The 27,048-nt window shown below is 43.6% G+C and overlaps 1 protein-coding gene across 1 annotated transcript in view; it reads right to left on the reverse strand.

The window, feature by feature from the left end:
- The window catches only part of CELSR3 (cadherin EGF LAG seven-pass G-type receptor 3), a 786,585-nt gene that overhangs the window by 11,947 nt on the left and 747,590 nt on the right, over positions 1-27,048 (reverse strand). The window contains exons 31-33 of the mRNA XM_078661784.1: positions 12,812-12,918; positions 6,402-6,575; positions 1,429-1,623 (exon numbers count right to left, since the gene is read on the reverse strand). Of these exons, the coding sequence (XP_078517910.1) occupies positions 1,429-1,623; positions 6,402-6,575; positions 12,812-12,918 (476 nt within the window). The remainder of the gene's footprint in view (positions 1-1,428; positions 1,624-6,401; positions 6,576-12,811; positions 12,919-27,048) is intronic.

The following is a 27,048-nucleotide window of genomic DNA, read 5'->3' on the forward strand; positions in this document are numbered from 1 at the left end:
GTGATCCAAAGAGTTGCAGCATGGACTTGTGGAACTCTTTGATTTGCCTCAGTGTTGCAGACATCCACGGGAAATCGGGGTGTGCAGGGACAAGTTCCAGAATGTGTTCCATCACTGACCGACTCGGGAACAGGAGTGAGAGGGATGGTGACACCCTCGCACCTTCTCAGAACATTAAGAGTGCAGGATGAGGCTAAGTCCTGCTTAATAATTTTGTTCTTTGTCTTCGGCTTACCCAAAGATTAGGAGGTGACTACATCCGGCCTCAGGATTGACTACTGTGTCTTCTGGACCGGGAACGAGATGACCCTTGACTTGGACTGGTCATGATGTAACCCCACCCTCCAATGGCCTTCTGGTTCATCGACGCACATTCACTGCAGGCCTTAGGGTTGTGGCTCAACCCTGGGCTCCACGGGAAAACATGATGAGGATCTGTCGCAGTCATTGTTATAGTACTTACAGGGTTTGAATCTTGTCATCTTGGAAGGAGACATTTCCCTTGCACAATGTAAACTTAGTGGTCAAAAAACAATCTCAAAGAGACAAGAGGTAGCTCCAGATCCACGGCTGGTGGTGTGGAAAGAAAGGAACAAACCTCAGTGCACAGAAGTATGCCTATATAGGCTTCCCATATCATTTCTGGAGAGGACGGGCATAGGTGCAGAGCAACAAGGTGTCACTGGCGCCCCAAGGTACTGCTGAAAAAGTTATCATCCAGTGAGGAATCTGCAGTTAGAAGTCTAAATCAGAACATTTGTGTTTAAATAGCACTGCGTTTAAAATGCTACCAAGAATATCACAGCCAGCCAACAAGGAATACTTCCAAGCATGTGATCTTTGAAAAATCAATACTGGAGAATATTTTTTAAACTCTTGAACTGAGTGGGAAATGCTTTGAGAAGTTATTGACTAATTGCATGGATGAAGGTGTGAGTGAATGGAGAAAGCCTTATAGTTTGCAAACTACTGCTAAACTAACAGGTTGGAGGTGGAAAGCCCTAGTCATGAGAAGTGATAATTGAAGAAGATTGAGAATGAAAACAGAAAGATCAGAACTCTCCCGTAGAGATGTCACTATATCTGCAGCCGAAGAAGCATCCCCAGAAAGCCATGGGAATATCCGATGTCTAGAGGGGTGGAGGCTTGCCTAGTGGTGATCAGCAAGAGAGGATGAAGCGTTTCAAATCAGAGAAGAGAGTATGAATGTAGGATTGGATTTGCAACCGATTGAAGATGGAAGAATTTCTAGCTCTACATATGGGCATAATAACTCTAAAAAACAGTACTCTCCTTCTAATGATAAGGGAAGGAATCCCGAAAACCACCAATATTATGGTATGAGGTTCAGACTTCTTAAAGATACTAGAAGGAAAATAAAATAATGGAACCAGAACACAATGACGTGGCCATTTCTTAACAGATTACCTTTCCTTTGTCTTTGGGAATGAGTGAGGGAATTCTCATCCCCACTGGTCAGCTCAGGCTGGTTGTTGTTGGCAGCATCCTTGTTCAGGTCAAGCCCCAGTTTTCTCTCGGAGCCCCACTTCTGCAGGGAGCACGGGTGAACCTCACATTCTCCAAGGGCCGGCCAGTATGACATCAAGTCGTTCCCATCCACATCTGGGGAGAAGCATTGCAAACATATTGAATGACTATGGAGAGAGCTATTCTATTCCTGAAGGTAGCTGCCCTGATTGTTTAACAATAATCAATAATATTTTCATTTCTGGACCTTGGATGTAGACATTTCAGGATGGCAGAATTGGAACAGGAAAGATAAATGTCGATTTACTCAAGCAAGCATTAACTGGACATCTCAAAGAATAATGTACACCAGTGTCGACATGTATATAGTCGGCTTATTCAGCAACCTATTCTAATAGTGGAGCTTGCTATATTTAGATATAATATAAAAAAAGTGTTTTCGAATAATGTCATACCTGTGAAATATTTTGCACATTTTACAGGTTTCTCTTTGTGTAGGCAAATCTAATGATAGGGTTGTGTGGGGCATCTGATGAGTGTGGGCTTCTGATGGTGGGTGTTTGCTATTTTCTTTACGTGGTGTGTGGGAGGAAGATTCTGATGATGGGTGTGTGGGTGTCTGAAAGTAAGTATTCGGATGTCTACTGGTATATTTGTTAGTATATGACAGTGGATGGCTTGTATGGGTGTATTTGGGTGGGATAGTGTGATGGTGTGTGTGTGTGTGTGTGTGTGAGAGAGAGTCACTGCTGGTGGGTGCTCGTATTTTTTATTTAAATTTTAAAAACATCTTTCCGGAGGCTGGTGAATATCAGGACAGATTTAAAAAGCAGAGGGATTCCCCCTTGCCTTGCACAACTGTAGGGGTGGAGAAAGGGTAGACTCTACTTGCATTAACCTTCCTGCCTTGCATAGGGGTGTGGATGAAATTGTTATTCCTCCACCCCTGTTTCTGCTATTAACGGAGGATGTTGTAGCTCCTCAAGATTGAGGGATGTTCAACATTTAGCTCCTCTGCCCTTCACAAGGGCAATTGGTCTACATTTTTTACGCACACTAACACTGGCCAGGGGAAGTGCATGCTCCCCTTCCCCACTGCACTGCCTAGTGATGGATAGAACATGGGGTCTATTTATTGACCCCGCCATGTTGTTGAAGGACAAAGAGCGTTTATTTAACCCTCTAACTTGCTAAAAACTGGGGCATTGATTTTGTGCTTTTGATTGTGTGGGATGTACTCTGGATCTCTTCGAATGTTCGCAAACATCAGCAGAGATTAAAAAACTCCTCTTTGGGGAGATGCTTTTACCACAGCTTGGGAACTCCATAATGGAATATGTTTCTCCTCTTTTTTGATTAAGATCAGCAAATAGTTCAGATTTTCACCTACTTTTTCAATAAGCATTTTCCTGTTTGTAAAAACCAAATTATTTTCATCCTGACTGCCCCACAATAAACGTGCTAGATCCAGGCATTTAGCAACTCTGGTAATAGTTCACTGCTCTTTCCGTTGAAAATGTTTGTTGGGGGGGGGGGGTCTAAAACATTATGCATTATTCAACGATTGTGAAAGACATTTTGCTCACCCCTAAGGACACTGACCAAGCTAACCATGCAACATTTTGTGCAGATCCATCTAAGAAAAAAAGGTTAAAGGGCGGATAGCGGGCAGTCAAAAAAGGATGCATTTGACATATTAGTTGCCATTGGTAATGTTGGTCTGTGCAACTGCAAAAAGCCGCATACCAGATTTACATGAAGCTTGAAATCAACTTATAACTTCACCCAGAAACTGTGCATGTCCGGCTTAGTGTAAATGCCTCCAGTAGTTTTTTGAGAAATTAGAGTTTGAAAAATGTGTCAGGTAGACATTGAAGAGTTGAAATGCAGGGATATCTTGGCAGTTAAACTCATGAGTAGGACACTTGCGAGTTATGTCAATCATATTAGAATTTTTCATGAAATGTGACTGGCTGGTATGGAGCTTGAATTATTTTTGTTGGCCACTTTAAAACATGAGAATTTGAAGAGACCCTTTTAAGCTTTGAGCCATGAAGAAAACAATTGACGCAGATGAGAGACCCTGAGGACCAGTTTTTGGCCACAAAGGAAGTTAGATAGGTACCCAGAGGCATAGAAAAATTACACACAAAAAATCAAAACATTTGAGAGCATGTGACTGTCATTTTATATTCTGAAACAGGTGCCATGTTCTCAAGCTTCCGAATTTCACTGTATTCACAAAGACAAAAAAAGTGAATACATACATAAAGCTGAAGGAAATTCCTCGGAGTCATCGGAGAATAACAGAAAAACATATGCATAGAACATATACTCTTGAATAGTTGAATAGACAGAAGCTTTCATGGTTAATATTGAGTTTCATGAGATCGTAAATTCAAAAAAATAAAGAAAAGGATTAGGTGATCAGGTCTGTGGATGGCTTCTAGGTCTCTTGGTATGCACTGGAACTTGTGTGCAGGGCAAGATCTAAAGCCATGCTCACTTAGAGTTGGTTGCATGACCAGTTGAGCACAGAGCCTGGGCTAAGGCCAGGCTCTGCAACTAACCACTAGCCACTCATAGCAAAAGCTTGATTGTTTTGCATTGCTCCCCTTCAAAGGCATATACCTAATCCATAATTGATTTTATCATATACCCTGCCAGCAAACATAATACATACAGATCTCAGCAATACGTGGAAACGTATTGAGATATCTTGCCTGTTAATTCACTCTTTTCAATTTCTGTGTCTGTTCTCTCTCCATGGCAATGTGAAACTTGTAGCAGAAGGCTCATGCATCCTCCACAATGGAAAGGTATTCATGAAGAAGTTAATAATTAACTCTTCCTATATGCGGAGCGTGTTGAGTAAGAGTTTCACACTCATTCTACAGGCTTTCTTTGGACCCTCCAGATGCTATCACAGGCACATGAAACAGTGGAGATGTGGTACCAAATACTGAGACTGTTCAGTTAAGTACATATATTTAAAAGTATTTAAAAATATAGTTACTTAAAATAATAACCTATTTTTATTAAAGTAATGGATTTTTTAAAAAACATACTACTTAAAAATGAAGTTAAATCAAGAAATAGATACATATCAAGTAATATACAAAATAAAATTATGTTTTACAAAGAATAAAACATTAACATCTAAAATTCGAAAAAGCAAACTATATCTAATATTCATTTATTAATATATATATAATATTATAATGTTACAACTTCTAAAAATGAACAAAAAAATAAAATATATGTTGAAATATGTTTCCAACCTGCTCCACTAGACCCCAACAGCCTGGCAATATTAAAAAAAACTTTAATAAAAACTCTAAAATGTAATTTAAAAAATATTATCAAAACAAAAATATAAAGTAGATTATTAAAATGAATATTTTCTTTCAAAATATATATATTAAATTGCAACAAAATGTACTATAAAATAAAGACAGAAAATATATATGAAAACCCCCCTCAAAAATAACAAAACAATAAAAATAAAAACATAATCAAAATTACAAAATAGCTTTATACAAAAACAACCATTGATACAAGTAAACATATTTCCAATAAAAAGGGAAATATTTTAAATTAAGCAATAAACATTACAAATGTGAAAAAATATCTAAAAATCTCCATTTAAATAGAATTTAAACATAAACAAAAATTTATATTTTCAAATTCACCACAAAAATGTCAAAAGTTATTTAAAATTTGAAAAGTACTGTACTTTAGAAGAATAAGATTTACTATTACCGCTTCAACATAAGTTACAAAACTGGACTTTGGAGGAATTAGATTTGTTATTCCCACTCCAACATAAGCAACAATAGAGAACATGTTGTGTAAATATATAATATTTATCATAAAAGATATTGTAAAAATCGCGTTGAAAATAAATATACACAAAATATCAGACAACATTAATAACAAGTCATACTTTATATCAATTCATTATATTTTATACCAGAAGACCTAAATTCTCTTAACAAAAAGCTACTAACAACAAAACAATTTAAACATTATATCTGAATTAAAAACACTAAAACAATTACATTAAAAGCCCTTTCTACATTAGAACCCTATCATTCCATTGACCCACAAAAATAAGAAATGATAATAAAAATCACAAAAGCATACCACATTTGAAAACTAAATAATGTAATCAATGAAGTAATTTATATAATTAATAACATAATTCCACAAGTAACATGAAAAATTGTTAATTTCAAAAACAATTCATTACAAAAATGTATAATATAATTAACCATTAACTTTTTATTAATATGCATTAAATAATGTAATACATAATTTACATAAATAATAATTCAATTAACCAATTAAATTATTACATTTTACAAACTTGTAAACAATGTAAAAAAATAAAATATATATTGTATTATCTTTCCAACCTGCTCCACTAGAAACCCAACAACCAGGCAATCATTTAAAAACATTAAATCAAACTCTAAATACTTAAAAAAAATATTACCAAAACAATAAAAATATCAAATAGATTACAAACTAAAATTAATGTATTAATACCTTCATGCACGCAAAATCTAAATAATACAAAAATGATATTTTATACAACTATATTTAAAAAAACTTTATTAAACATCTAAAAAATGATTTTCTAATCTGTGGTATTCAGTACCACAATAATCATGTAACTACAACATTTTTTTGACAATATTTGTGTCTGACTATATTTTTGAGACCATATTAACACCGGACACCATTGAAATAGAGTGATATTCTGTTATAAAGTTTAGATTAATTTAATTTTCATCTTGTATTTATTGACTTGAATGAATTATTTCAGATTTTAGAAATGCCTTATCAACATTGGATTTAATCTGCTATGCTTTCAGAATATTGACAATCCACATGTTCCTAATATGCACCTTTGGGTGAAGTGTTAGCGGGGTTGGACAGGAGCCTCTCGCTATGGGCTGCACGCTTGAACTGACGTTGAAACCTGCCCCGGAGGCGGACATTTTCCTCGCTCTCTGACGAAGGGATGGAAAGGCTGCGCTCCTCGTCAAGTGAGAGATCACTGTCAGTGTCAGAGTCTTGACCTGTTAATCAAACAAAATGATAGATAAGGAGTATATGGGTGATGATCTTCACACAGTGAAGATGGTTAAGTGTTATTCAACATGTAAGGATAAAGAGGAAATAAGGCTTCTTTAGAATTACTTCATACGTAAACATAATACAAGCAAAGCAATAAAGCGTACTAAAGCTGCTGAACAACATGCAGAACAAACCCTTAAATATTTTCATGTCCGTTAGTAAACAGTATAAGATCCAGAAATAGGAAGAAAAATTTGCCAACAAAAACATGAATCTAATTAATTGGGAGAAAACCAATACCATGTTTTGACCTATTTTCCCTGACAATGTTAAAGCTAACGTGCACAGTATTGATAAATATTTTTCTAAAATGTTATCCTAACATGGTGACTGACTAGGTTCCACAAGTAAAAAGTTAAATATTTCTTGGACATTACTAAGCATGAACATGAGTAGGTCCCAAAATTCCGGTATTCTTGGTTCCTGGAATCATACAAACTGCCTATTGGCACCAAATCAGAATCAATATTTGTCACCCATAGCTACTTAGATCGAGTTTTTCAGTTCAGAGATATCATAGGCTATTCATGCTTGAAGGGGCAACGATTAAGAACCACCATAGGTAGTGTAAGACACTTATTCATGAATGACCTCTTCAAGCATCGACAAAAAAAATATCTAAATTATTATCATAGGAATTGAATGTAGATGAGTAGTGTATAACGTTATCAACAACAATATTAATTTTTAAACAGTCATTGTAGTAGGATTGGGCTTCTTTATAGAATGTACACTCAGACTATCGTTTCTGTGAGCCTGATTATCAGGAACTATGGACTAACGATGTTGTTATTCACATAAGTGTGTGACTACAGAGGGTGCGTTCTTTCACCATGATGACATGATATCACTTAGAAAGGGTAAGTCGAATTACAGAGTGCTTATATCCATCTCTCCATGCGTGCCATGTTGTTTTGCACTGTCTTCACATTGTGTTACTACAGAGACACCAGCTTTTGCATTTATTTTCACATCAGGGGTGCATGCACAACTTATAATGTTTTTACTCATAATCTTTATGTTCTCCTAGGTATCATGCATTAAAACACTTTTGAACCATTGATGTATGCTAGTGTCCCCCAGTTAGAGCCCTGAATGCATCAATGAATGCAGTAGGTAGGTAAGGATCTAATTCAGCCCTGACCAAGGCCTCGGACCCACAAAGGCAGTATAATAGTCCGAATCATGTTAGCATGAGGATGCATGAGTCTTAGTACTCAAAGTACATACTTTACCCCTTTTTTAATCTTATGTGAGGCGTATTAAATAAAAAGAGATTCTATTCGGTCCACACATACCGTAATTTCAAGTTCTGCATCCCTTTGCCTATCCAGTATTACTTTATGAGGAGCTCCCTCCACAAGGAGATCGGGTCCATCCTGGCAGTATTATATTACAAGGACAAGATAAGATTACCTGTGACGAAGCATGACACAAAAGAGTGGGCGAGTTTTCCTTATCCAGAAAGTCTGGTTTCATTGAGACCCCATTAGTACATTGTTGATTGAGGTTGCAACACTGGCTGTGAAATGGTGCTCAAAGGTTTCCCATCACCACAACCCGAATGTTAATAATGGACTGCTGCATGGCCAGATTAGGTTAAGATAAACCGAAGCGGCAAACTTAGATAACCGTCCAAAATTAAGCTGGCTTTGAGAGCAGTGCCAATGCAGGAGCCTGTTTAGCTGTTAGCATAATATTATGAAACCTTTTTATAAGTTGGTGGTTTGTCCTGATCATCAGAAGATCCGGTATCATTATCTGTAGTCATTTTATTTTTCCTGAGGTACAATCCCTCGATAGTGCAGAGAGTTAATTGATTGACTGACGGTATTCATGTGAAGTATTAGCAGTGATGGGTGAGGTGTCTCTAGCCTTGATTTTATGTTCCCACAGCTAAGGAAAAAACAGCCATCAATATTTAGGGCCCGATTCTGATGCGGGTTGGAAAGCATTCCCACCCAGGGCCTGAGGAAGGCCTCCTAATGGCATTTGCTCCTTCCAAATAGGATCGGGAGTGACCCAGTGCCCAATTATGATGCGGTTAGGAACATGTGCTCCCATTGAAGTCAATGGGAGTCCAACCAAATCGTATCTGGAAGCATCCGAATGCATTGTACTTGGTCAGTGGGACTCTCCCGATCCGAGTGGGTCGGAAACCATTTCCAACCAGATTCGGTCAGGAAGCATTTCCAACCCGCATCAGAAACAGCCCATAAGTAGGACAATCAACAGATGTCCACTTAGGTCGTCATCGGAGATGTCACTGAGTCCAGTGTTGATCTTAATGACATAGAAATAAATGTTTCTCCAGTGTTCAGGCTCTGAGAAATCTACTCGCCCACTTGCCATGACGAGTCAGAATTTATCAGGGAGAGCTATTTTTAGGGCCTACTGGCCCGGTCTGCCAGAAAGCTCAAATTGGCAAAGAACAGGTGTTCTGCTCATTCAGAAAGTCAATGAGCAATAAAGATGTATTTAAATCCTGTCATCATGTCACATTTGCTGTTCATTCAAAGACAGAGGTCTAATGTCAGCTTATGTCTTCTTACAAATTGCTGCTTATTTTATCCTGGAGATTGATGTTTACAAAATCCTTTAACTTTGCAGTCAGAGAAAGAAAAGTAAAGTGAACTATCTGTCAGTCGTGCTATGGTACAGGCAGTGTGAACTGAAGGGTTGTAGGATGTCAGTGTTAATATTTTAACAGTTAAACAGCTTGTAAATTAACTTTACACATATTTCAAAATATATTTCAGTAGTTAGGAAAGCACCTTTTCGTTCTTCTGAAGTGTGATGGAAACATGGATTTTAATGGAATCAACAAAACAATAATTGGTGATGTGCAAATGATATATATTTGCTGAAACCTGGTTTCCACACATTGTTTATATGCTATTTTGTTTAACAGTAAAACTGCATGTCAGTGGGAAAGATTTTGGCCAGTGCAATGGAAATGCGCTGTCTGAAAATGACAGTGCACTATCATAACATGCTTTAGTAATATATTTATTAACTGAGAGAGTTTTTAAACATGAAGTGAGAAACATTCCTGCCCCTGCCCTGATGACAATGCTAATAATGAACTAAGAGGCATGTCTTAGACCATGTGTACCCTATATGTGGGCTAGATTTTTATTATACAAGAAGCACACATTTACTCTACTGAACAAACAGAGTAGTTTAAGTGCATCAGACATGCTAAACTCACATACTTGACTGTGCTCTCATATGTGATAATAAAGAAAAGATGTTTTCCTAGGATCACACAAATTAGACCAGTTTATGGGACAGTAGCACTAATGTTAGGTCAAGTAGATTATTCAGGTCACTAGACCCGCTGGCAGCCGCGGGCCGTGGAGGGAGTTACGGTGGGGCAGGGAGGTGGGGAGGGGGAGGGGCAGGGTGGAGAGGGCTAAAAAACGGCACCTGGATAATTACAGGTAAGTAAACAATGTGATTAATAAAACGAATTTCGTAGCACGCACTGCATCGCATTTTGCGATGCAGTGCGCGCTACGAAATTCGTTTTATTATTTAAATTGTTTACTTACCTGTAATTATCCAGGTGCCAGTTTTTAGCCCTCTCCACCCTGCCCCTCCCCCTCCCCACCTCCCTGCCCCACCGTAACTCCCTCCACGGCCCGCGGCTGCCCGCTGGTCTAGTAATAGTTTTATGATTTTTTGAGGCCTGGTTTTATTCCATACTTTAAACACTGCAGTCCTTGGGCCCTGTACATTGGCAAAACCATAGTGGCTGAGAGGTGGGGCAGGAGGGGGAGGAGTTAATGAAGACTCATGAGAACCTGCAACAGTAGGTGAAAAAGGCAGGTGAGGGAGTTCAAAGAAATCTTTTAAGGGTTAATAACAATTCCTCAGGTTTGGGACAGTTCAAACTCTTCTATCAAGGGTGCAATCACAGGCTCTTACGTTATGCTATGCTATAGGCAGTGGTGTAATAAAAATTGAGGGGGGCTACCTGCAAGGTACATGGAGGGCGGCCCCCATGCTTCGATTAGAGTCAGGAGCTTTCAGGCCAGGTGCTTGCTGCCCTGCACAGTGCCGGAGGGGACCCCTCGAAGCTCGGCCTCCCCCCGTACAGTGGGGGCTGCAGGGGAAGTTACGCCACTGCCCATATGTAGTTCAAAAGTGCACATTTGTTCAATTGGCCTCTTAGCCCTAGATACTAAAATGTAATGGACACTGGATAAGAGGATGAGGTAGGGAATGAGAAAGACTTTAAATTCCTCTATGTATGTATATGGTATTTCTATAGCGTGAATACAGCCAAAAGGCAGCAGAGCTCTATAAATGGTCAAATCACGCTTAAAGTTGGAGAATATTAGGAGAGGAAACCAAGTTGTGGATAGTTAGTGCATTGTGATGTTGTGTTCTTTAACCCCTCCGATGCTCATGACGAGCTGAGCTCGTCATGAGCCACGGTTCCTGTGTGCTCATGACGAGCTGAGCTCGTTATGACCTTTAGAATGCTCGCACGCTGGGCAAATTCCCCTGCTGTGCGAGCGTTCTAAAGAAACGGGTGTGGAGCACACAACCACCGTGGCTCATGACGAGCTGAGCTCGTGATGAGCACCTGGGCGCTGCGCGCTCCCCACCTCCCCCCAGCACAGAGGGTTAAATGTGGCTAGCAAACAAGGGGTTAAAGAGGTGAGACCTCAGAATTTTCCTGAATTGGAGCAGAGTTGGGGCAGTACCGATGTGTACATGGATGTTGTTTCAGATCCTGGGTGCACAGATGGAAAAGGCTTTTCTTCTTTTTAACACTTCTTAGTCTGCAATCTGATGATGATCTGGCTGCATGTGTGCCAAGAACCCCGAGAGATGATTAGCTTGTCTACACCAGGCAAGCTAATTATCAAGGCCAGTAAGTCCCAGATAGGGCAGAATTCTGTTGTGTACTTGGGCCACCCACCTTGTAGGTGGAGGCCAAGTCCATCTTCTCCAACCCAAGATCCAGACCATTCTAAAGTGGGAGGCTTCCAAAACCCAGGCTCAAGTCAGGGCCTTCCTTGGCATGACTGGATACTCCAGGATGTTTGTGAAGGGTAAATGGACCATTGTGGCCCCACTCACTGAACTTACTTCCCAAAAAGCAGCCTAGGAAGGTCACCTGGACCACAGGTTGTCAAAAGGCCTTTGACACCCTCAAAGAGGCTATGTGCTCAGCATCTGTCATGAAGGCACCTGACTATGGAAAGGAGTTCATTGTCCAAACAGACCCTACTGAACAAGGGACTGGAGCACTGTTGTCACAAACAAATGAAGAGGGCCAGGATCAACCAGTTGCCTATATCAGCAGTCTACTCCTCCCTAGAGAGCAGCGTTGGAGCGCCATTGAGAGGGAAGCCTTTGCTGTGGTTTGTCCCTGAAGAGAAGCTGAGATCATAAAAGAAGCTGAGACGATACTAGTTTCAGACTCACTTCAAGGTTCAGACCGACCACAGGGTTCCCAGATGGCTGATACAGATGAGTGGGGAAAACCCCAAGCTGTTAAAGTGGTCCATTTCCCTACAGGGGATGGACTTTACAGTGGAACACAGATCAATGACTGACCATGCCAATGCAGACGGCCTTTCTAGGTTTTTCCACTTAAACGAGAACTACCAGGGGATAGGTTAGTTGCTCATCACCTTTCGTCTGTGGGCAGTCATGTAGGAAAATCCCCTTTTTGTAAGGTCCTCCTCCTCACACTTTGTGTTCCAATGCTGATGTTTTTGACTCCAAAACTGTCTGCTCTACAGTCCCTTCCAATCAGTTGAGAGGTAGGCACAGCCAGACCAACAGAATACAGATGGAATTGAGAACAAATATTTGCTGTCTACTGAGGGTTCTCATTGGCAGGTTCTTGCCTGATATCTGTTATTAGTGTTGGTCCATCAGCAATCTATAAAATATGCAGACTATAAAAGCATGCTGAAAATAAATCTTATACATAAATAAATAACTGCTATATCCACTGATATAGAGTTCATATGCACCGCTTTAGCTTTTCTTATGGTTTCAAGTGTTTTGGTTCTCAAGATATAACAGCACTTTACTCATTTTTTACTTAATGTACAGGGACCTGTACACAAGAAGGCTTGTCCTGCAAATACTACTTTGTCCACATGAAGTAAGCATTTCCAAGGGGAATTACTGCCCCAAGTTCCAGCCTTACCACCACCAGCGTCTCGATGGAACATGGCAACATCCAGGTCTGTTGGTCCACTGTGCCCAAGGAGAGTGTGATCCAATGTCGCTCCCTGCCGGGCTCCCATGTTATCTCTGCGAGGAAGAAATGACAACCATTTATTGAGCACTTTGTGGAAACCGCTTCCATCCCACACAAAGGTTAGTTCCTCATATCTGATTCTCCCTTCCACTTGCAATCAATCTCAACAATACATGACATATAATGAGCCTAGCAAGTTGTACTTGAGACAATCATGTGCCTTGAAATTATTGCCAAATTATAGTTGTTTATTCTCACCACTTTGCAGTTCTTTGTATCTACAAATTGGAATAAATCTTCAGTGAGAAATATCATTTAATTTGCGTTTTCAGCAAAATACACAGTGGTATTGATATAAGCATGGTCCCCCAGGATATTTCCAGTCAATCAGCCTAAGGGAAAAGGCACTTCTCAAGGGTGCACCCCACCTTGCTCCAGTGGGCACTCTCCACCAAAAACAAAAAGAAGGGTCCAGTAAATATTCATATACAGGTATCGATATATGAGAGAAAGTACCCTAGTCCGTGAATTACAAGCAGATTGTAAATCACGGAGGAGGTCTGTGAGGGACAAGGCTGAAGATTGAGTTATTCATAAGGTCACAGAACTCAGTGGTGGCTTGCAATACCTTAATTAACCCCTAAATCACTGGTGTCTTGGTTTTCAGTCGGCATACAATGTACTCTGAATAACAAATTACTTACCTTCAGTAACCTTCTATCTGGCGGATACTCTATCTAACCGCAGATTCTTCAACTGTAGAATATTCCTCACTAACCAGATTGGATCTGGAAACTTTTCATAGCAGTGCTCCTGTGCGCCGGCTATATTGTGCTGTACAGCTTACTGTTGAATGTGTCCCCCCTCGGAGGTGATGGAGCTGAGCCACATACATATAAGTGCCACCCTTGTGTGACAACATCTTTCCATGTGTTTGGATACACAGCACAAAAGAATTGGAGGTACCAGTGTACAGATCTGTAATTTGGGGCCTTTTTAGATGGGAGAAGAGAGCACTCCATAGAATAGGGAGGTGGGAGGGCAGTGAGGAATCTGAGGTTAGAGTACCCACCAGTAAGAGCATTACCAAAGGTAAGTACCTTTTTTTTCTTGTGGATTCTTCTAACCGCAGATTTCTCACCTGTGGAATAGATACCAAAGCCATACCTCCTGAAACAGTGGATTGGGCTCAGACCAAGTATTCATGCAGGAATGAAATAGCAAAATGCCCTTTTAGCCAAACGTGGCTGTCAAGGCAGTAGTGCTTTGTGGATGCGTGCTTTGTGGCGTAATAGATATCAATTTCGTCATGCCAAAGCAGAACGAAAGCCTTGACCCTGGTAGAATGGGTCCTCAGTCATTCCTCAGGCTGCTTTTTGGCCAACGTGCAGCAGATGTTAATGCACAGGACTATCCATCTCGACAGAGTCCTCTTCTTTCTTTGCCCAAAATCTCACAAAATGCTGATTTCCCACCAAATAGTCATTTGTGCGATTGGGGGCCTCCTGGAGCTTGGGACCCCCCTTCTCCCCTCTACAGCGGGGACCTATGTTACGCCATTGTATTTATTGTAAGCTGATTGAACCTTTCCTTCAAGGGGTGAGGCAGGGGAAAATGCTGTGAGGGTGACTGATTGCCCAACGTGAAACAGATTTATGAATTTCAGCAAGCATGCCACTGGCTCTTCAGCACCAGAATGTCCAGAAAAAAAAGTGGTGTTAGGTGAATGCGCAGAGAGAACATGGAGCTAACTCACGCATCAAGCTGAAGTGATTGTGATGAGGAAACAGCCTTTAGGTTCAGAAGACACAGCAAGCAGATGTACACCAGCTCGTTGGGACATATGAGAAATGTGAGTACCGAATTAAGGTCCCACTGTGGCATCACAAGGGAGTTGGGAGGAAACATATGGTTCAAAGCTTTTAGAAAACACATTACAACAGGTGATTTAAACAAGGACTGTCGATCTGGCAAATGCAGAAAGGCCCCAGAAATTACCATTAACAATATCCAGGGCAAAACCTACTGGGCCAAAGACAATACAAATAACAAAATATCCAATAGTTTGGCACGTAAAGGGTCTGTATTGCGGGCTCCACACCAGGCTACAAATTTGTAACAGCACTTTGAGTAACTACACTTTGTGGAATGGCAGCTGGCAGCCAGGATGACTACAACAACAACTTTGGCTGGCAAAACAAATGCAGGCAACTGCAGCTGCTCAGTTTCAGTGCATGGAAGTGCAGATTGCACAGGTTTGGATGGAGACCCCTGCCCTGTTGCTGCAACAGAAGATCCTCTGAAAGTGGTAGACTGATCGAAATGCAGATACTCATACCTTGAAGCTCCAGGTATCACATTCTCCTGGCTCAATCCAGAGAAACTAGGATGACTTGGCCCAGATCTTCAGAACTCTGGGCAGGAGAGGCAGAGGCAGAAGAGTGTAAAGGAGTCCCGTGTTCAGCTCCAGGTTAACAGAATCACCTAGAGAAAGCCTTCGGGGTTACTCCAGTGTGCAAATGTTTAAACAAAGCACATTCTCAACAGTGACAAAGATCTAACCAAGGTTTTTCCCATTGTTGAAAGACACCTTGTGCTATTTGTAATCTGCCAGGTACTGCCAGCTGAGCTCATCAGCTCTGGCTTTCCAGAATCCTACCAGGTGGGTCGCAATCAGGGAGATGCCCTGATTTTTCAACCACGTACAAAGGCGCAGAGCATTCTGGATCTGAAGAGACACTTGACATATTCCCAATTGCCAAAGGGTTGGGCAGGACTAGCACAGCCGGATGAATTCAAATGTTAACAATAGTTATGGTCTGTGGCGTGCTCCCAGAGATAAACGCTATCTGTACCACCCAACGTGAATAACAGAAGACTACTACAAGGCTTCCCCAACTTGGAGGGAAGCTCCCCGGTGCACAGCACTGAAGTGACGAAAGTCTTAAATTTTATAGCCAGTTCATCATATAGTGAAGTCGACAATCTTCAAAGTTTCCACATTTTTATTCCAACTCATTGGTTTCATGAGTACTTCATAATGATTTCACAATGATGTGTAAACATGCGTCATCCAAAATAAACGATCCCAATGCATTTCGGGCTGGCAAACAGCCCTTCTTCAGGGGAATGCTCTACGAAATAAAGAAAGCAATCTGTCACTGGACTGTCCGTGAGAGAACCATAAAGCGCCGTTAGAAATGCGTGTATAGGTGCGAACATGTCTTCATGCTGATAAGGAACACCCTGTGCCTCAACCTTAAGGTGTGTAATTGTTCATAAACTGAAGACGTGTAAGTGGGTTAGTAACGCAAAGGTAAATTACCAAAACACAATAGAACGCAGCCACAATGCGGAAAACAAAAGTCGCCCAACCCATGTGCTCGAAAAGCAATAAATGAGTGTGCAACTAGACGAGACAAATAAACCAAAGTAAACCTCTCTCACGTGAATGATCACATCAGCATCACGGCCTAATGGCACGCACCTGCAACAACATAAACGCGCATAAGTAATGAGTAAAACTTGAACATGACTACACGCTAGAGTTTAGACTCGGTCCTCAGGAGAGGTACTTACGATAGTCCAACTGCTTGAAAACCCTCAATCCGCGACCGGCAGGGAGAAGACAGCCGCTAGTGTATTGGTGTGATTAGTAAACGTGCAACGTGCGAGGTGGACATGAACAAAGGACTACAAAAGTGGTATACAAACGGGCGCCATCTTGGAAAGGGGATATCTCTGTGTGCTGAGTAAATGACTAGATGTGAGAAACGTAAAACTAAACAATGCACAGCAGTAACATTCTGATTAAAACAATAATCATAATAATAACGAGCTATACAGTGGCATTACGTGAACAAAAGGTAAAACGGTAGTTCTGAGGCAGTGGTATCACAAACGAACAAGTTACTTACCTTCGGTAACGCTTTTTCTGGTAGATACAATATCTGCCTGTGGATTCCTCACCTTGTGAATACCCCTTGCGTCAGCAACATTCGGAAATTCTTTTTTCGTAGCCTCGCGCCGACGTGGACTCCTGACGTCATAGAGACACGACCTCGCTCGCGACTCCGCTGACGTCACCGACGCCTATAATAGGCCCACGCCGGCGTGATGACATCAGTTCCGCCCTTTTTTCCGTGCCATCGAGGCACACGGACGGACCAATGACAGTAGAAATATACAAGTATACATAGTACACAATACTTAAGGCAAAACACACAGTGTTAAGCAAAAACAGGAAAGTAATTTAAACATTTCCTTGACAACAAAATATAAATACATTACAGTAACCCTGGCATAGAAGAGTGGACAACGGGGAGGCGGGTGGGTCAGTGAGGAATCCACAGGCAGATATTGTATCTACCAGAAAAAGCGTTACCGAAGGTAAGTAACTTGTTCTTCTGATAGATACATCTGCCGTGTGGATTCCTCACCTTGTGAATAGAGTCCCACAGCAGTCCCCACTCCCGGAGGAGGGTGTCCACTCTTCTAGACCAGGAAATCCTGAAGGACAGAGCGTGCAAAGTGACCGTCCCTCCTCACTTCGGAATCCAAGCAGTAATGCTTCGCGAATGTGTGGAGGGAAGACCAAGTTGCCGCCCTACAAATATCCTCAACAGGTACACCTCTAGCTAATGCAGAGGATGAAGACTTAGCCCTTGTAGAATGAGCCCTTATACCCTCTGGTGGTTCCTTACCGGCCAAAGAGTAGCAGATCATTATGCAGAGGACAATCCATCTCGATAAAGTTCTCTTATGGACCGCCCTTCCTTTCTTGCAGCCAGCAAATCCAACAAAGAGCTGGTCTTCCAAGCGAAAGTCCCTGGATCTGTCCAAGTAAAAGGACACCGCCCTCTTAGGGTCCAGACGGTGCAGTCTCTCTTCCTCCTTGGAAGGATGAGGGGGAAGATAGAAGGTAGGAAGGGTAATGGACTGCCCTAGGTGAAAGGGAGTTACCACCTTAGGCAGAAAAGCAGCCCTGGTCCTAAGAACCATTCGATCAGCATGAATGGTCAGGAAAGGGGGCTTGGAACTAAGAGCTTGAAGCTCACTAATCCTCCTTGCCAAGGTTATTGCAACCAGGAAGACTGTCTTAAGGGTAAGAAGCCTCATGGGACATTTGTGGAGAGGCTCAAAGGGAGCACCCATCAAAAAGGTCAATACAAGATTCAAATCCCACTGAGGCACAATAAAAGGTGAAGGAGGGAACATATTAGTGAGACCCTTCAAAAACCTTAAGACCACAGGAGACTTAAAAAGAGAAGGCTGGTCAGGCAAGCAGAGAAAAGCCGACAGCGCCGACAGGTAACCCTTCACCGTGGCAACCGCAAGACCCTGTCTTCATGCTGATAAGGAACACCCTGTGCCTCAACCTTAAGGTGTGTAATTGTTCATAAACTGAAGACATGTAAGTGGGTTAGTAACGCAAAGGTACATTACCAAAACACAATAGAACGCAGCCACAATGCGGAAAACAAAAGTCGCCCAACCCATGTGCTCGAAAAGCAATAAATGAGTGTGCAACTAGACGAGACAAATAAACCAAAGTAAACCTCTCTCACGTGAATGATCACATCAGCATCACGGCCTAATGGCACGCACCTGCAACAACATAAACGCGCATAAGTAATGAGTAAAACTTGAACATGACTACACGCTAGAGTTTAGACTCGGTCCTCAGGAGAGGTACTTACGATAGTCCAACTGCTTGAAAACCCTCAATCCGCGACCGGCAGGGAGAAGACAGCCGCTAGTGTATTGGTGTGATTAGTAAACGTGCAGCGTGCGAGGTGGACATGAACAAAGGACTACAAAAGTGGTATACAAACGGGCGCCATCTTGGAAAGGGGATATCTCTGTGTGCTGAGTAAATGACTAGATGTGAGAAACGTAAAACTAAACAATGCACAGCAGTAACATTCTGATTAAAACAATAATCATAATAATAACGAGCTATACAGTGGCATTACGTGAACAAAAGGTAAAACGGTAGTTCTGAGGCAGTGGTATCACAAACGAACAAGTTACTTACCTTCGGTAACGCTTTTTCTGGTAGATACAATATCTGCCTGTGGATTCCTCACCTTGTGAATACCCCTTGCGTCAGCAACATTCGGAAATTCTTTTTTCGTAGCCTCGCGCCGACGTGGACTCCTGACGTCATAGAGACACGACCTCGCTCGCGACTCCGCTGACGTCACCGACGCCTATAATAGGCCCACGCCGGCGTGATGACATCAGTTCCGCCCTTTTTTCCGTGCCATCGAGGCACACGGACGGACCAATGACAGTAGAAATATACAAGTATACATAGTACACAATACTTAAGGCAAAACACACAGTGTTAAGCAAAAACAGGAAAGTAATTTAAACATTTCCTTGACAACAAAATATAAATACATTACAGTAACCCTGGCATAGAAGAGTGGACAACGGGGAGGCGGGTGGGTCAGTGAGGAATCCACAGGCAGATATTGTATCTACCAGAAAAAGCGTTACCGAAGGTAAGTAACTTGTTCTTCTGATAGATACATCTGCCGTGTGGATTCCTCACCTTGTGAATAGAGTCCCACAGCAGTCCCCACTCCCGGAGGAGGGTGTCCACTCTTCTAGACCAGGAAATCCTGAAGGACAGAGCGTGCAAAGTGACCGTCCCTCCTCACTTCGGAATCCAAGCAGTAATGCTTCGCGAATGTGTGGAGGGAAGACCAAGTTGCCGCCCTACAAATATCCTCAACAGGTACACCTCTAGCTAATGCAGAGGATGAAGACTTAGCCCTTGTAGAATGAGCCCTTATACCCTCTGGTGGTTCCTTACCGGCCAAAGAGTAGCAGATCATTATGCAGAGGACAATCCATCTCGATAAAGTTCTCTTATGGACCGCCCTTCCTTTCTTGCAGCCAGCAAATCCAACAAAGAGCTGGTCTTCCAAGCGAAAGTCCCTGGATCTGTCCAAGTAAAAGGACACCGCCCTCTTAGGGTCCAGACGGTGCAGTCTCTCTTCCTCCTTGGAAGGATGAGGGGGAAGATAGAAGGTAGGAAGGGTAATGGACTGCCCTAGGTGAAAGGGAGTTACCACCTTAGGCAGAAAAGCAGCCCTGGTCCTAAGAACCATTCGATCAGCATGAATGGTCAGGAAAGGGGGCTTGGAACTAAGAGCTTGAAGCTCACTAATCCTCCTTGCCAAGGTTATTGCAACCAGGAAGACTGTCTTAAGGGTAAGAAGCCTCATGGGACATTTGTGGAGAGGCTCAAAGGGAGCACCCATCAAAAAGGTCAATACAAGATTCAAATCCCACTGAGGCACAATAAAAGGTGAAGGAGGGAACATATTAGTGAGACCCTTCAAAAACCTTAAGACCACAGGAGACTTAAAAAGAGAAGGCTGGTCAGGCAAGCAGAGAAAAGCCGACAGCGCCGACAGGTAACCCTTCACCGTGGCAACCGCAAGACCCTGCCGCGCCAGAGAAAGGGCAAACTGGAGAACATTAGACAAATGGGCCTTCAAAGGATCAACAGACCTTTCCCCACACCACGTGACAAATTTCGACCATCTATAAGAATAGATGGACTTAGTGGAGTCACGCCTGGCTGACAAGATGACATCCACAACGTCAGGCGGAAGGGAAAAGGAATTCAGGTTGCCCCGTTCAATCTCCAGGCATGAAGGTGCAATGTCTGGAGGTGGGGGTGTAGAACCTGCCCCTCCATCTGAGAGACGAGGTCTGCCCTGAGAGGGAGACGGAGCGGCGGGTGAGAGGAGAGGTGGAGTAGATCTGTATACCACACCCTTCTTGGCCAATCCGGGGCGACCAATATGACTTGGGCCCGGTCTTGGCGAATCTTCCGAGGAATCAAGGGTATGGGGGGAAACGCGTAAATGAGTCGACCTCTCCAACTCAACTGAAACGCGTCCCCCAAGGCTCCTTGCATCGGATACTGGAGACTGCAGAAAGACAGGCAGTGCGCATTCTCGTGAGTGGCGAACAGGTCCACCCGAGGAGTCCCCCACATCCGAAAGATGTCGTGAACCACCTCCGGGTGAAGCCTCCACTCGTGGTCGGCAGAGAACTGCCGACTGAGACTGTCTGCACGAACGTTCAACACACCGGCCAGATGATTCGCCATCAGACAAACCTGATGGTCCTGAACCCAGGACCAGAGACGCAGAGCCTCTCTGCAGAGACACTGCGACCCTACCCCTCCCTGCTTGTTGACGTACCACATCGCGGTCGTGTTGTCCGTTAGGACCTGAACAGACTGACCACGAAGGGAAGGGAGGAAGGCCTTGAGCGCCAAACGTATCGCCCGCAATTCTAGAAGGTTGATGTGAAGCAACCTTTCCTCTGGAGACCAAAGGCCCTTGACCTCCAGATCCCCCAGATGAGCACCCCACCCGAGAGTGGATGCATCCGTTATCACCGTGGCCACCGATGGGGGAAGTTGAAAAGGCTTTCCTTGGGACAGATTGCCTTCCACGCCCCACCAAGACAGATCCGCTGCAGCTTCTCTGGAGATCCTCACTGACTCCCTGAGATCTCCGTTGTGCTGATACCACTGCTTGCGGAGGCACCACTGGAGCGCCCTCATGTGCCAGCGTGCATGGTTGACCAACAGAATGCATGAAGCCATCAGACCGAGCAGGCGAAGGACCTTCAGGACTGGAACGACCGCTCCATTGTAAAATAAAGGAATCATCTCCCGTATGTCGCGAATCCTTTGAGGGGGAGGGAATGCACGACATACGGTTGTGTCCAGTACCGCACCTATGAACAGGTTGCGCTGGGAGGGCACCAGGTGAGACTTGGGTACATTTATTGAAAAACCCAACCTGTACAACAACTGGGTTGTCTCTCGCAAATGATGGAGCACTCTCTCTGACGACTCTGCCTTGATCAGCCAGTCGTCCAAATAAGGGAACACTGGAATCCCTGATCTCCTGAGATGCGCCGCCACCACTGCCATCACCTTGGTGAAGACTCGAGGCGCAGTAGTAAGTCCAAACGGAAGGACCGCAAACTGGTAGTGCTGCGATCCCACCGTAAAACGGAGATATTTCCTGTGCGACTTCAGGATTGGGATATGAAAGTAAGCATCCTGCAAGTCGAGCGACACCATCCAGTCTTCTTCTTGCAGCGCCTGAAGAACCTGAGCAAGGGTGAGCATCTTGAATTTCTCCTGCCTCAGATAGAGATTCAAGATCCTGAGATCCAGGATTGGACGAAGTCTGCCATCCTTCTTCGGAATCAGGAAATACCGGGAGTAGCATCCCTGACCCCTTTCCTGCTCTGGGACCACCTCTATCGCACCCTTTCTTATCAGAGTCAACACTTCCTCCTGCAGAAGTGACAGATGTTCCTCGGAGCAATACCCTTGGCAAGGAGGGAAATTGGGAGGGAATTCCCGAAAGGGAAGGGCATACCCATTCTCTACAAGATTGAGAACCCAAAGATCTGACGTAACCGATTCCCAATCCTGTAGAAAATGGGTAAGCCGACCCCCAACCGGACCCACATGATCCTGAATGTCGGATCTAGGGCTGCTTCTCAGGGGCAGGGGGGTTGGAGGAAGTGGAGGAGGAAGAGGCCTGACGTCCACGAGGACGAGCTCTCTGCTTTCCCCTATATGTCCTGTACAAGGAGTTTTGCTGCTGCTGTTGTTGCTGCTGCTGCTGCTGGCCTTGCCGGAAATTCCGAAAGGAAGAGCGGCCAAAACCCCTGAATCTTCTGCCAGTTGAAGAGCCTCTCATTTGAAGACCCAAGGATTTAGCAGTCGCCCTGCTATCTTTAAACCTCTCAAGGGCCGCATCAGCCTTCTTCCCAAAGAGGCCTGAACCATCGAAAGGAAGATCTAATAATGTCGCCTGAACATCAGCCGAAAAGTCAGAAGATTTCAACCAGGCAGACCTCCTAGTAGCGACAGCAGTGCCCATAATGCGCGCCACAGAGTCTACAGTATCCAAACCGCTCTGAATGACCTGGCGAGCCGCCGCCTGAGCGTCAGAGATGACTTCCTCAAAATCCTTCCTGCTGTCATCAGGAATTTTTGGAACAAGAACACGCAAAGAGTCCATCAGCGCGTGTCAATATCTCCCCATCAAGCAAGTGGCATTTGATGACTTCAATGCCATACTGGCAGAGGAGAAGGACTTCTTTGCCACCTGATCCTGCTTCTTAGCCTCCTTCTCAAAAGGAACCTGAGGGAAAGCACTAACGTTTTTTTTGGAGCATGCAGCCTGAATGACCAAACTCTCCGGTGAAGGGTGAGAGGTTAAAAAGGCAGGATCTTCAGGGGCAACCCTGTATCTTCTGGCTACACTTTTAGAGACAGCTGGAGCCGACAAAGGTTTTTTCCACACCTCTAGAATGGGCTCTGTCAGAGCATCATTGAAAGGAAGAAGAGGTTCCACCACTGAACTCGGAGAATGCAATACTTCAGTCAGAATATTAGATTTGAATTCTGCTGTAGGCAAAGTCAACTTAAGGAGACTGGCAGCCTTCCTCATAATTAAATGATAGGGTTGAACGTCCTTAGAAGGAGTGCTAGAACCTGAGGGTAACTCCCACTCTGGAGGGAAATCCAGGCTTCCTGCGTCTGCCAAATCCTCAAAAGCATCTTCATCCAATTCACCCTCTTCAACGTCAGATTGTGAATCCAAAAACCTCCTTTCATCCAGAAGGCGTTGAGCCTCTCTTCTGGATCTCATCTTGACTCGTTTTGCTATCGGATCCACCACCGGCTCCGACGGATTCGGAATCGACGTCGGGATCGAACCCGAAGGCTCAGAGGGATGTGTTCGAGGACGACTCGGAGCAGGCGAAGCCGGAACCGGCGTCGACGGCTTCGGTGGAGCCGGAAAATGCCACGGCGGCGTCAGAGCCGGCATGTAAGGCATAAACGGAGCTGGAGGGTAGGAGTGAGGGACTCCTAAGCTAAAAGCTAAAGGACCCATGGGACCCGAAGGTGCACCAGAGGGGTACCACGCCCTCGAAAAGACTCCGTACATCGCGTTGAGAAACGCAGAAGGGTCCTGGCCTGGGGCAGGAAATGGTGGATGAAAACCTTCAGGCCTGTCCTGAGGAGCGTTCGGATTCGGCTCACCTAAGGGCGCGGAACTCCCATCCTCACAAAGCTCCTCCTCATCTCGGGCCGGGGACGGCGCCGGAGACGGACTCGGAGCCGGACTCGGAGTCGGAGACGGAGCCGGAGACGGCGCCCGTGACTCAGAAGGGGAGGCCTCACCTTCAGGTTCTGGATCCGAAACATCAAGGGTCACCACCTTCGAACGTACCTTCTTCGGTGACCTCGACCTCGATCCCGACTCCTTACCAGAACGACGTCGGGACTCATGTCTCCTCTTCTTATGTTTCCTCTTTTTCGAAACACGATCAGAAGCCGACTTCGAAGACGACCTTCCTCGAGATCCAGACCTCGACCTCGATCTCGACTTCGACCTCGCCCTTCGAGAACGAGACCTCGACGACTTCTCCTTTCCAGCTTTCATCTTAGCCACCAGCAGCTTCGCCTCTCTCTCTCTCAGGACCTTCGGGTTCATCCTCTTACACGAAGAGCAGTCATCCACATCATGGTCCGAGCTCAAGCACCAGATGCAGTCGCTGTGAGGGTCGGTGATGGACATCATTTTGCCACATTCTCTGCATGGCTTAAAGCCGGTCTTTTTAGAAGACATTGTCGAAGAAACAGGATACAGAGAAGCAGAAAAAGGTAACAATATAGGCAACAAAGTATCCGTTGGCTACAGAGATTCCCGATAACCGTTAGCGTCGACGACGCGGAAAAAAGGGAACTGATGTCATCACGCCGGCGTGGGCCTATTATAGGCGTCGGTGACGTCAGCGGAGTCGCGAGCGAGGTCGTGTCTCTATGACGTCAGGAGTCCACGTCGGCGCGAGGCTACGAAAAAAGAATTTCCGAATGTTGCTGACGCAAGGGGTATTCACAAGGTGAGGAATCCACACGGCAGATGTATCTATCAGAAAGATAAGTACAGTTAAGATTAGAGGTAACACAGGAATTCCATCCTGTCATTTAGTCCGTGCGGCTGCATCGTCGCCAGGAAGCGGATCCAGAAATTCTCTCTTTTCAACAGAGTATTTTTGTTGTTGTGAGTAGGTTTCACTTGCTCTAGTATCAAAAATTTCAATTGTGCTACTGTATGATTGTATTCAAGGAAATGAGCTGCTACTGTAGATTTGATGTTTTTCGTGCGGATGTTGCTTTTGTGTTCCAGTAGCCTCACACGTATTTTTCTCTCAGTATGACCAACATAACATTTACCACAAGGGCACTTCAGCATATAAATTACGTTGGTGGAATTGCAGGTGGCATTGACTCGTAGTTTGATGGGGTGGCCCTTCATCGGGTGGTTGGTGACGTTCCCTGGAATGCAGTTATTGCAATTGCTGCAGTTATGACATGGTTTCAGACCTTCGAACTCTTCTGGTTCGGATTGATCTCTGGGTTTAGTCAACATTTCTTTGAGGTTGCGTCCCCTTGTGTAAGCAAACATGGGTGGTTGTGTGAAGGCTCCCTGAAAATCCGGTTCCAAACTAAGTAAAGACCAATGTTTAGTAATGATGTTCTTAAATTGATTGCTGGTCATGGAATATTTGGAAACTAGTACCGTTCGTGAATTCTCAGTTTTGGATTTCACTCGCAACAGATCCTCTCTCTTGATATTGACACACCGGGCAGCGGCCTTAGCAAGTGTTTGCTGGGGATAACCCCTTGCTTTAAATTTCTCCAACATTTTCGACATTTCTTTTTTACATTCACTATCAGTTGATACAATACGTTTGACACGTAACATCTGTGAAAAAGGCAAGTTTTGTTTCAACCCAGGTCGATGAAAACCGCGATAATGCAAAATTGAATTTCTGTCAGTGGGTTTGCGAAAAATGGTCGTGGCCACATGGCCCAATTGTCTAGAAATCTCTACATCCAGAAAGTGTATGTGATTCTTTTCAAGTGTCCAAGTGAACTGAACACGGTCGTTGACCTCATTCCAGGATTGCAAGAAATTGGCGAGGGCATTCTCAGTACCTGACAGTCAGTGACAGATTGCTTTCTTTATTTCGTAGAGCATTCCCCTGAAGAAGGGCTGTTTGCTAGCCCGAAATGCAATGGGATCGTTTTTTTTGGATGACGCATGTTTACACATCATTGTGAAATCATTATGAAGTACTCATGAAACCAATGAGTTGGAATAAAAATGTGGAAACTTTGAAGATTGTCGACTTCACTATATGATGAACTGGCTATAAAATTTAAGACTTTTGTCACTTCAGTGCTGTGCACCGGGGAGCTTCCCTCCAAGTTGGGGAAGCCTTGTAGTAATATTCCCAATTGCTACAAATACAGAAAATTACTTACAATCCGGAAATGTATGTACAAGGCAAATTGATGATGTGTTGAAAATGTGAAAATAGCGTTTTTTTGGATAACATAATTCAAAATGCTGTGAAACGACTAGAAGCAAAAGAGAAGTTGGAGCCATAGAAAGAGAAACTCAATTCTCTGAGACAAAACAGAGTAGTATTTGCGTCTAAATATTCCACCAACAGCATGAAAATAAAAAAGGCAGTCCTTCGACATTTGCTCATGCTGCAAACTGGACCTTAAAGGAATTTAAAGGAATATTCAACACATCGTGAAAAGGCATTTCTTAAAGGACATCAGGAGTCACAGCCAGGTGCCAGCAAGAAAAAGAGTTCCATCACTGGCTTTCACCATAACAGTAAATCGTTTGAAAGCACTCCTTGAGGCTGAAAATGTAATGTAGGAAATTGTCAGAAGAAATTACCACAAATAAACCTTAGCTGTAGAAGAGAAACATCTTCAAAATGGAGACAGAACTGAAATGTTGAATGACAGTGTCCAATGTCTCTTTCCGGAGAGGTCCATTTTTTGAATTAGAGAGAGATCAATTTCACATTTTGATTTTAATAAAATGGCATCGAAAAAAGAAAAGAAAATGATGCTTCCTATACAAAACTAGTTCAAAAACGAATCTTGGTTGTGATGGGCTCCGGACTTATTTATTTATTTTACTCTATTTATAAAGTTTTATATAGCGCAAACGTGACCCAAGAGGGTATCAGAGCGCTTTACATTTAGGATTGTTGCGTTACAAGTTACATCAGATACAAGAGCATAG

The sequence above is a fragment of the Lissotriton helveticus genome, chromosome 9 (assembly GCF_964261635.1).
Source record: "Lissotriton helveticus chromosome 9, aLisHel1.1, whole genome shotgun sequence".
NCBI classification, from domain to species: Eukaryota; Metazoa; Chordata; class Amphibia; order Caudata; family Salamandridae; genus Lissotriton; species Lissotriton helveticus.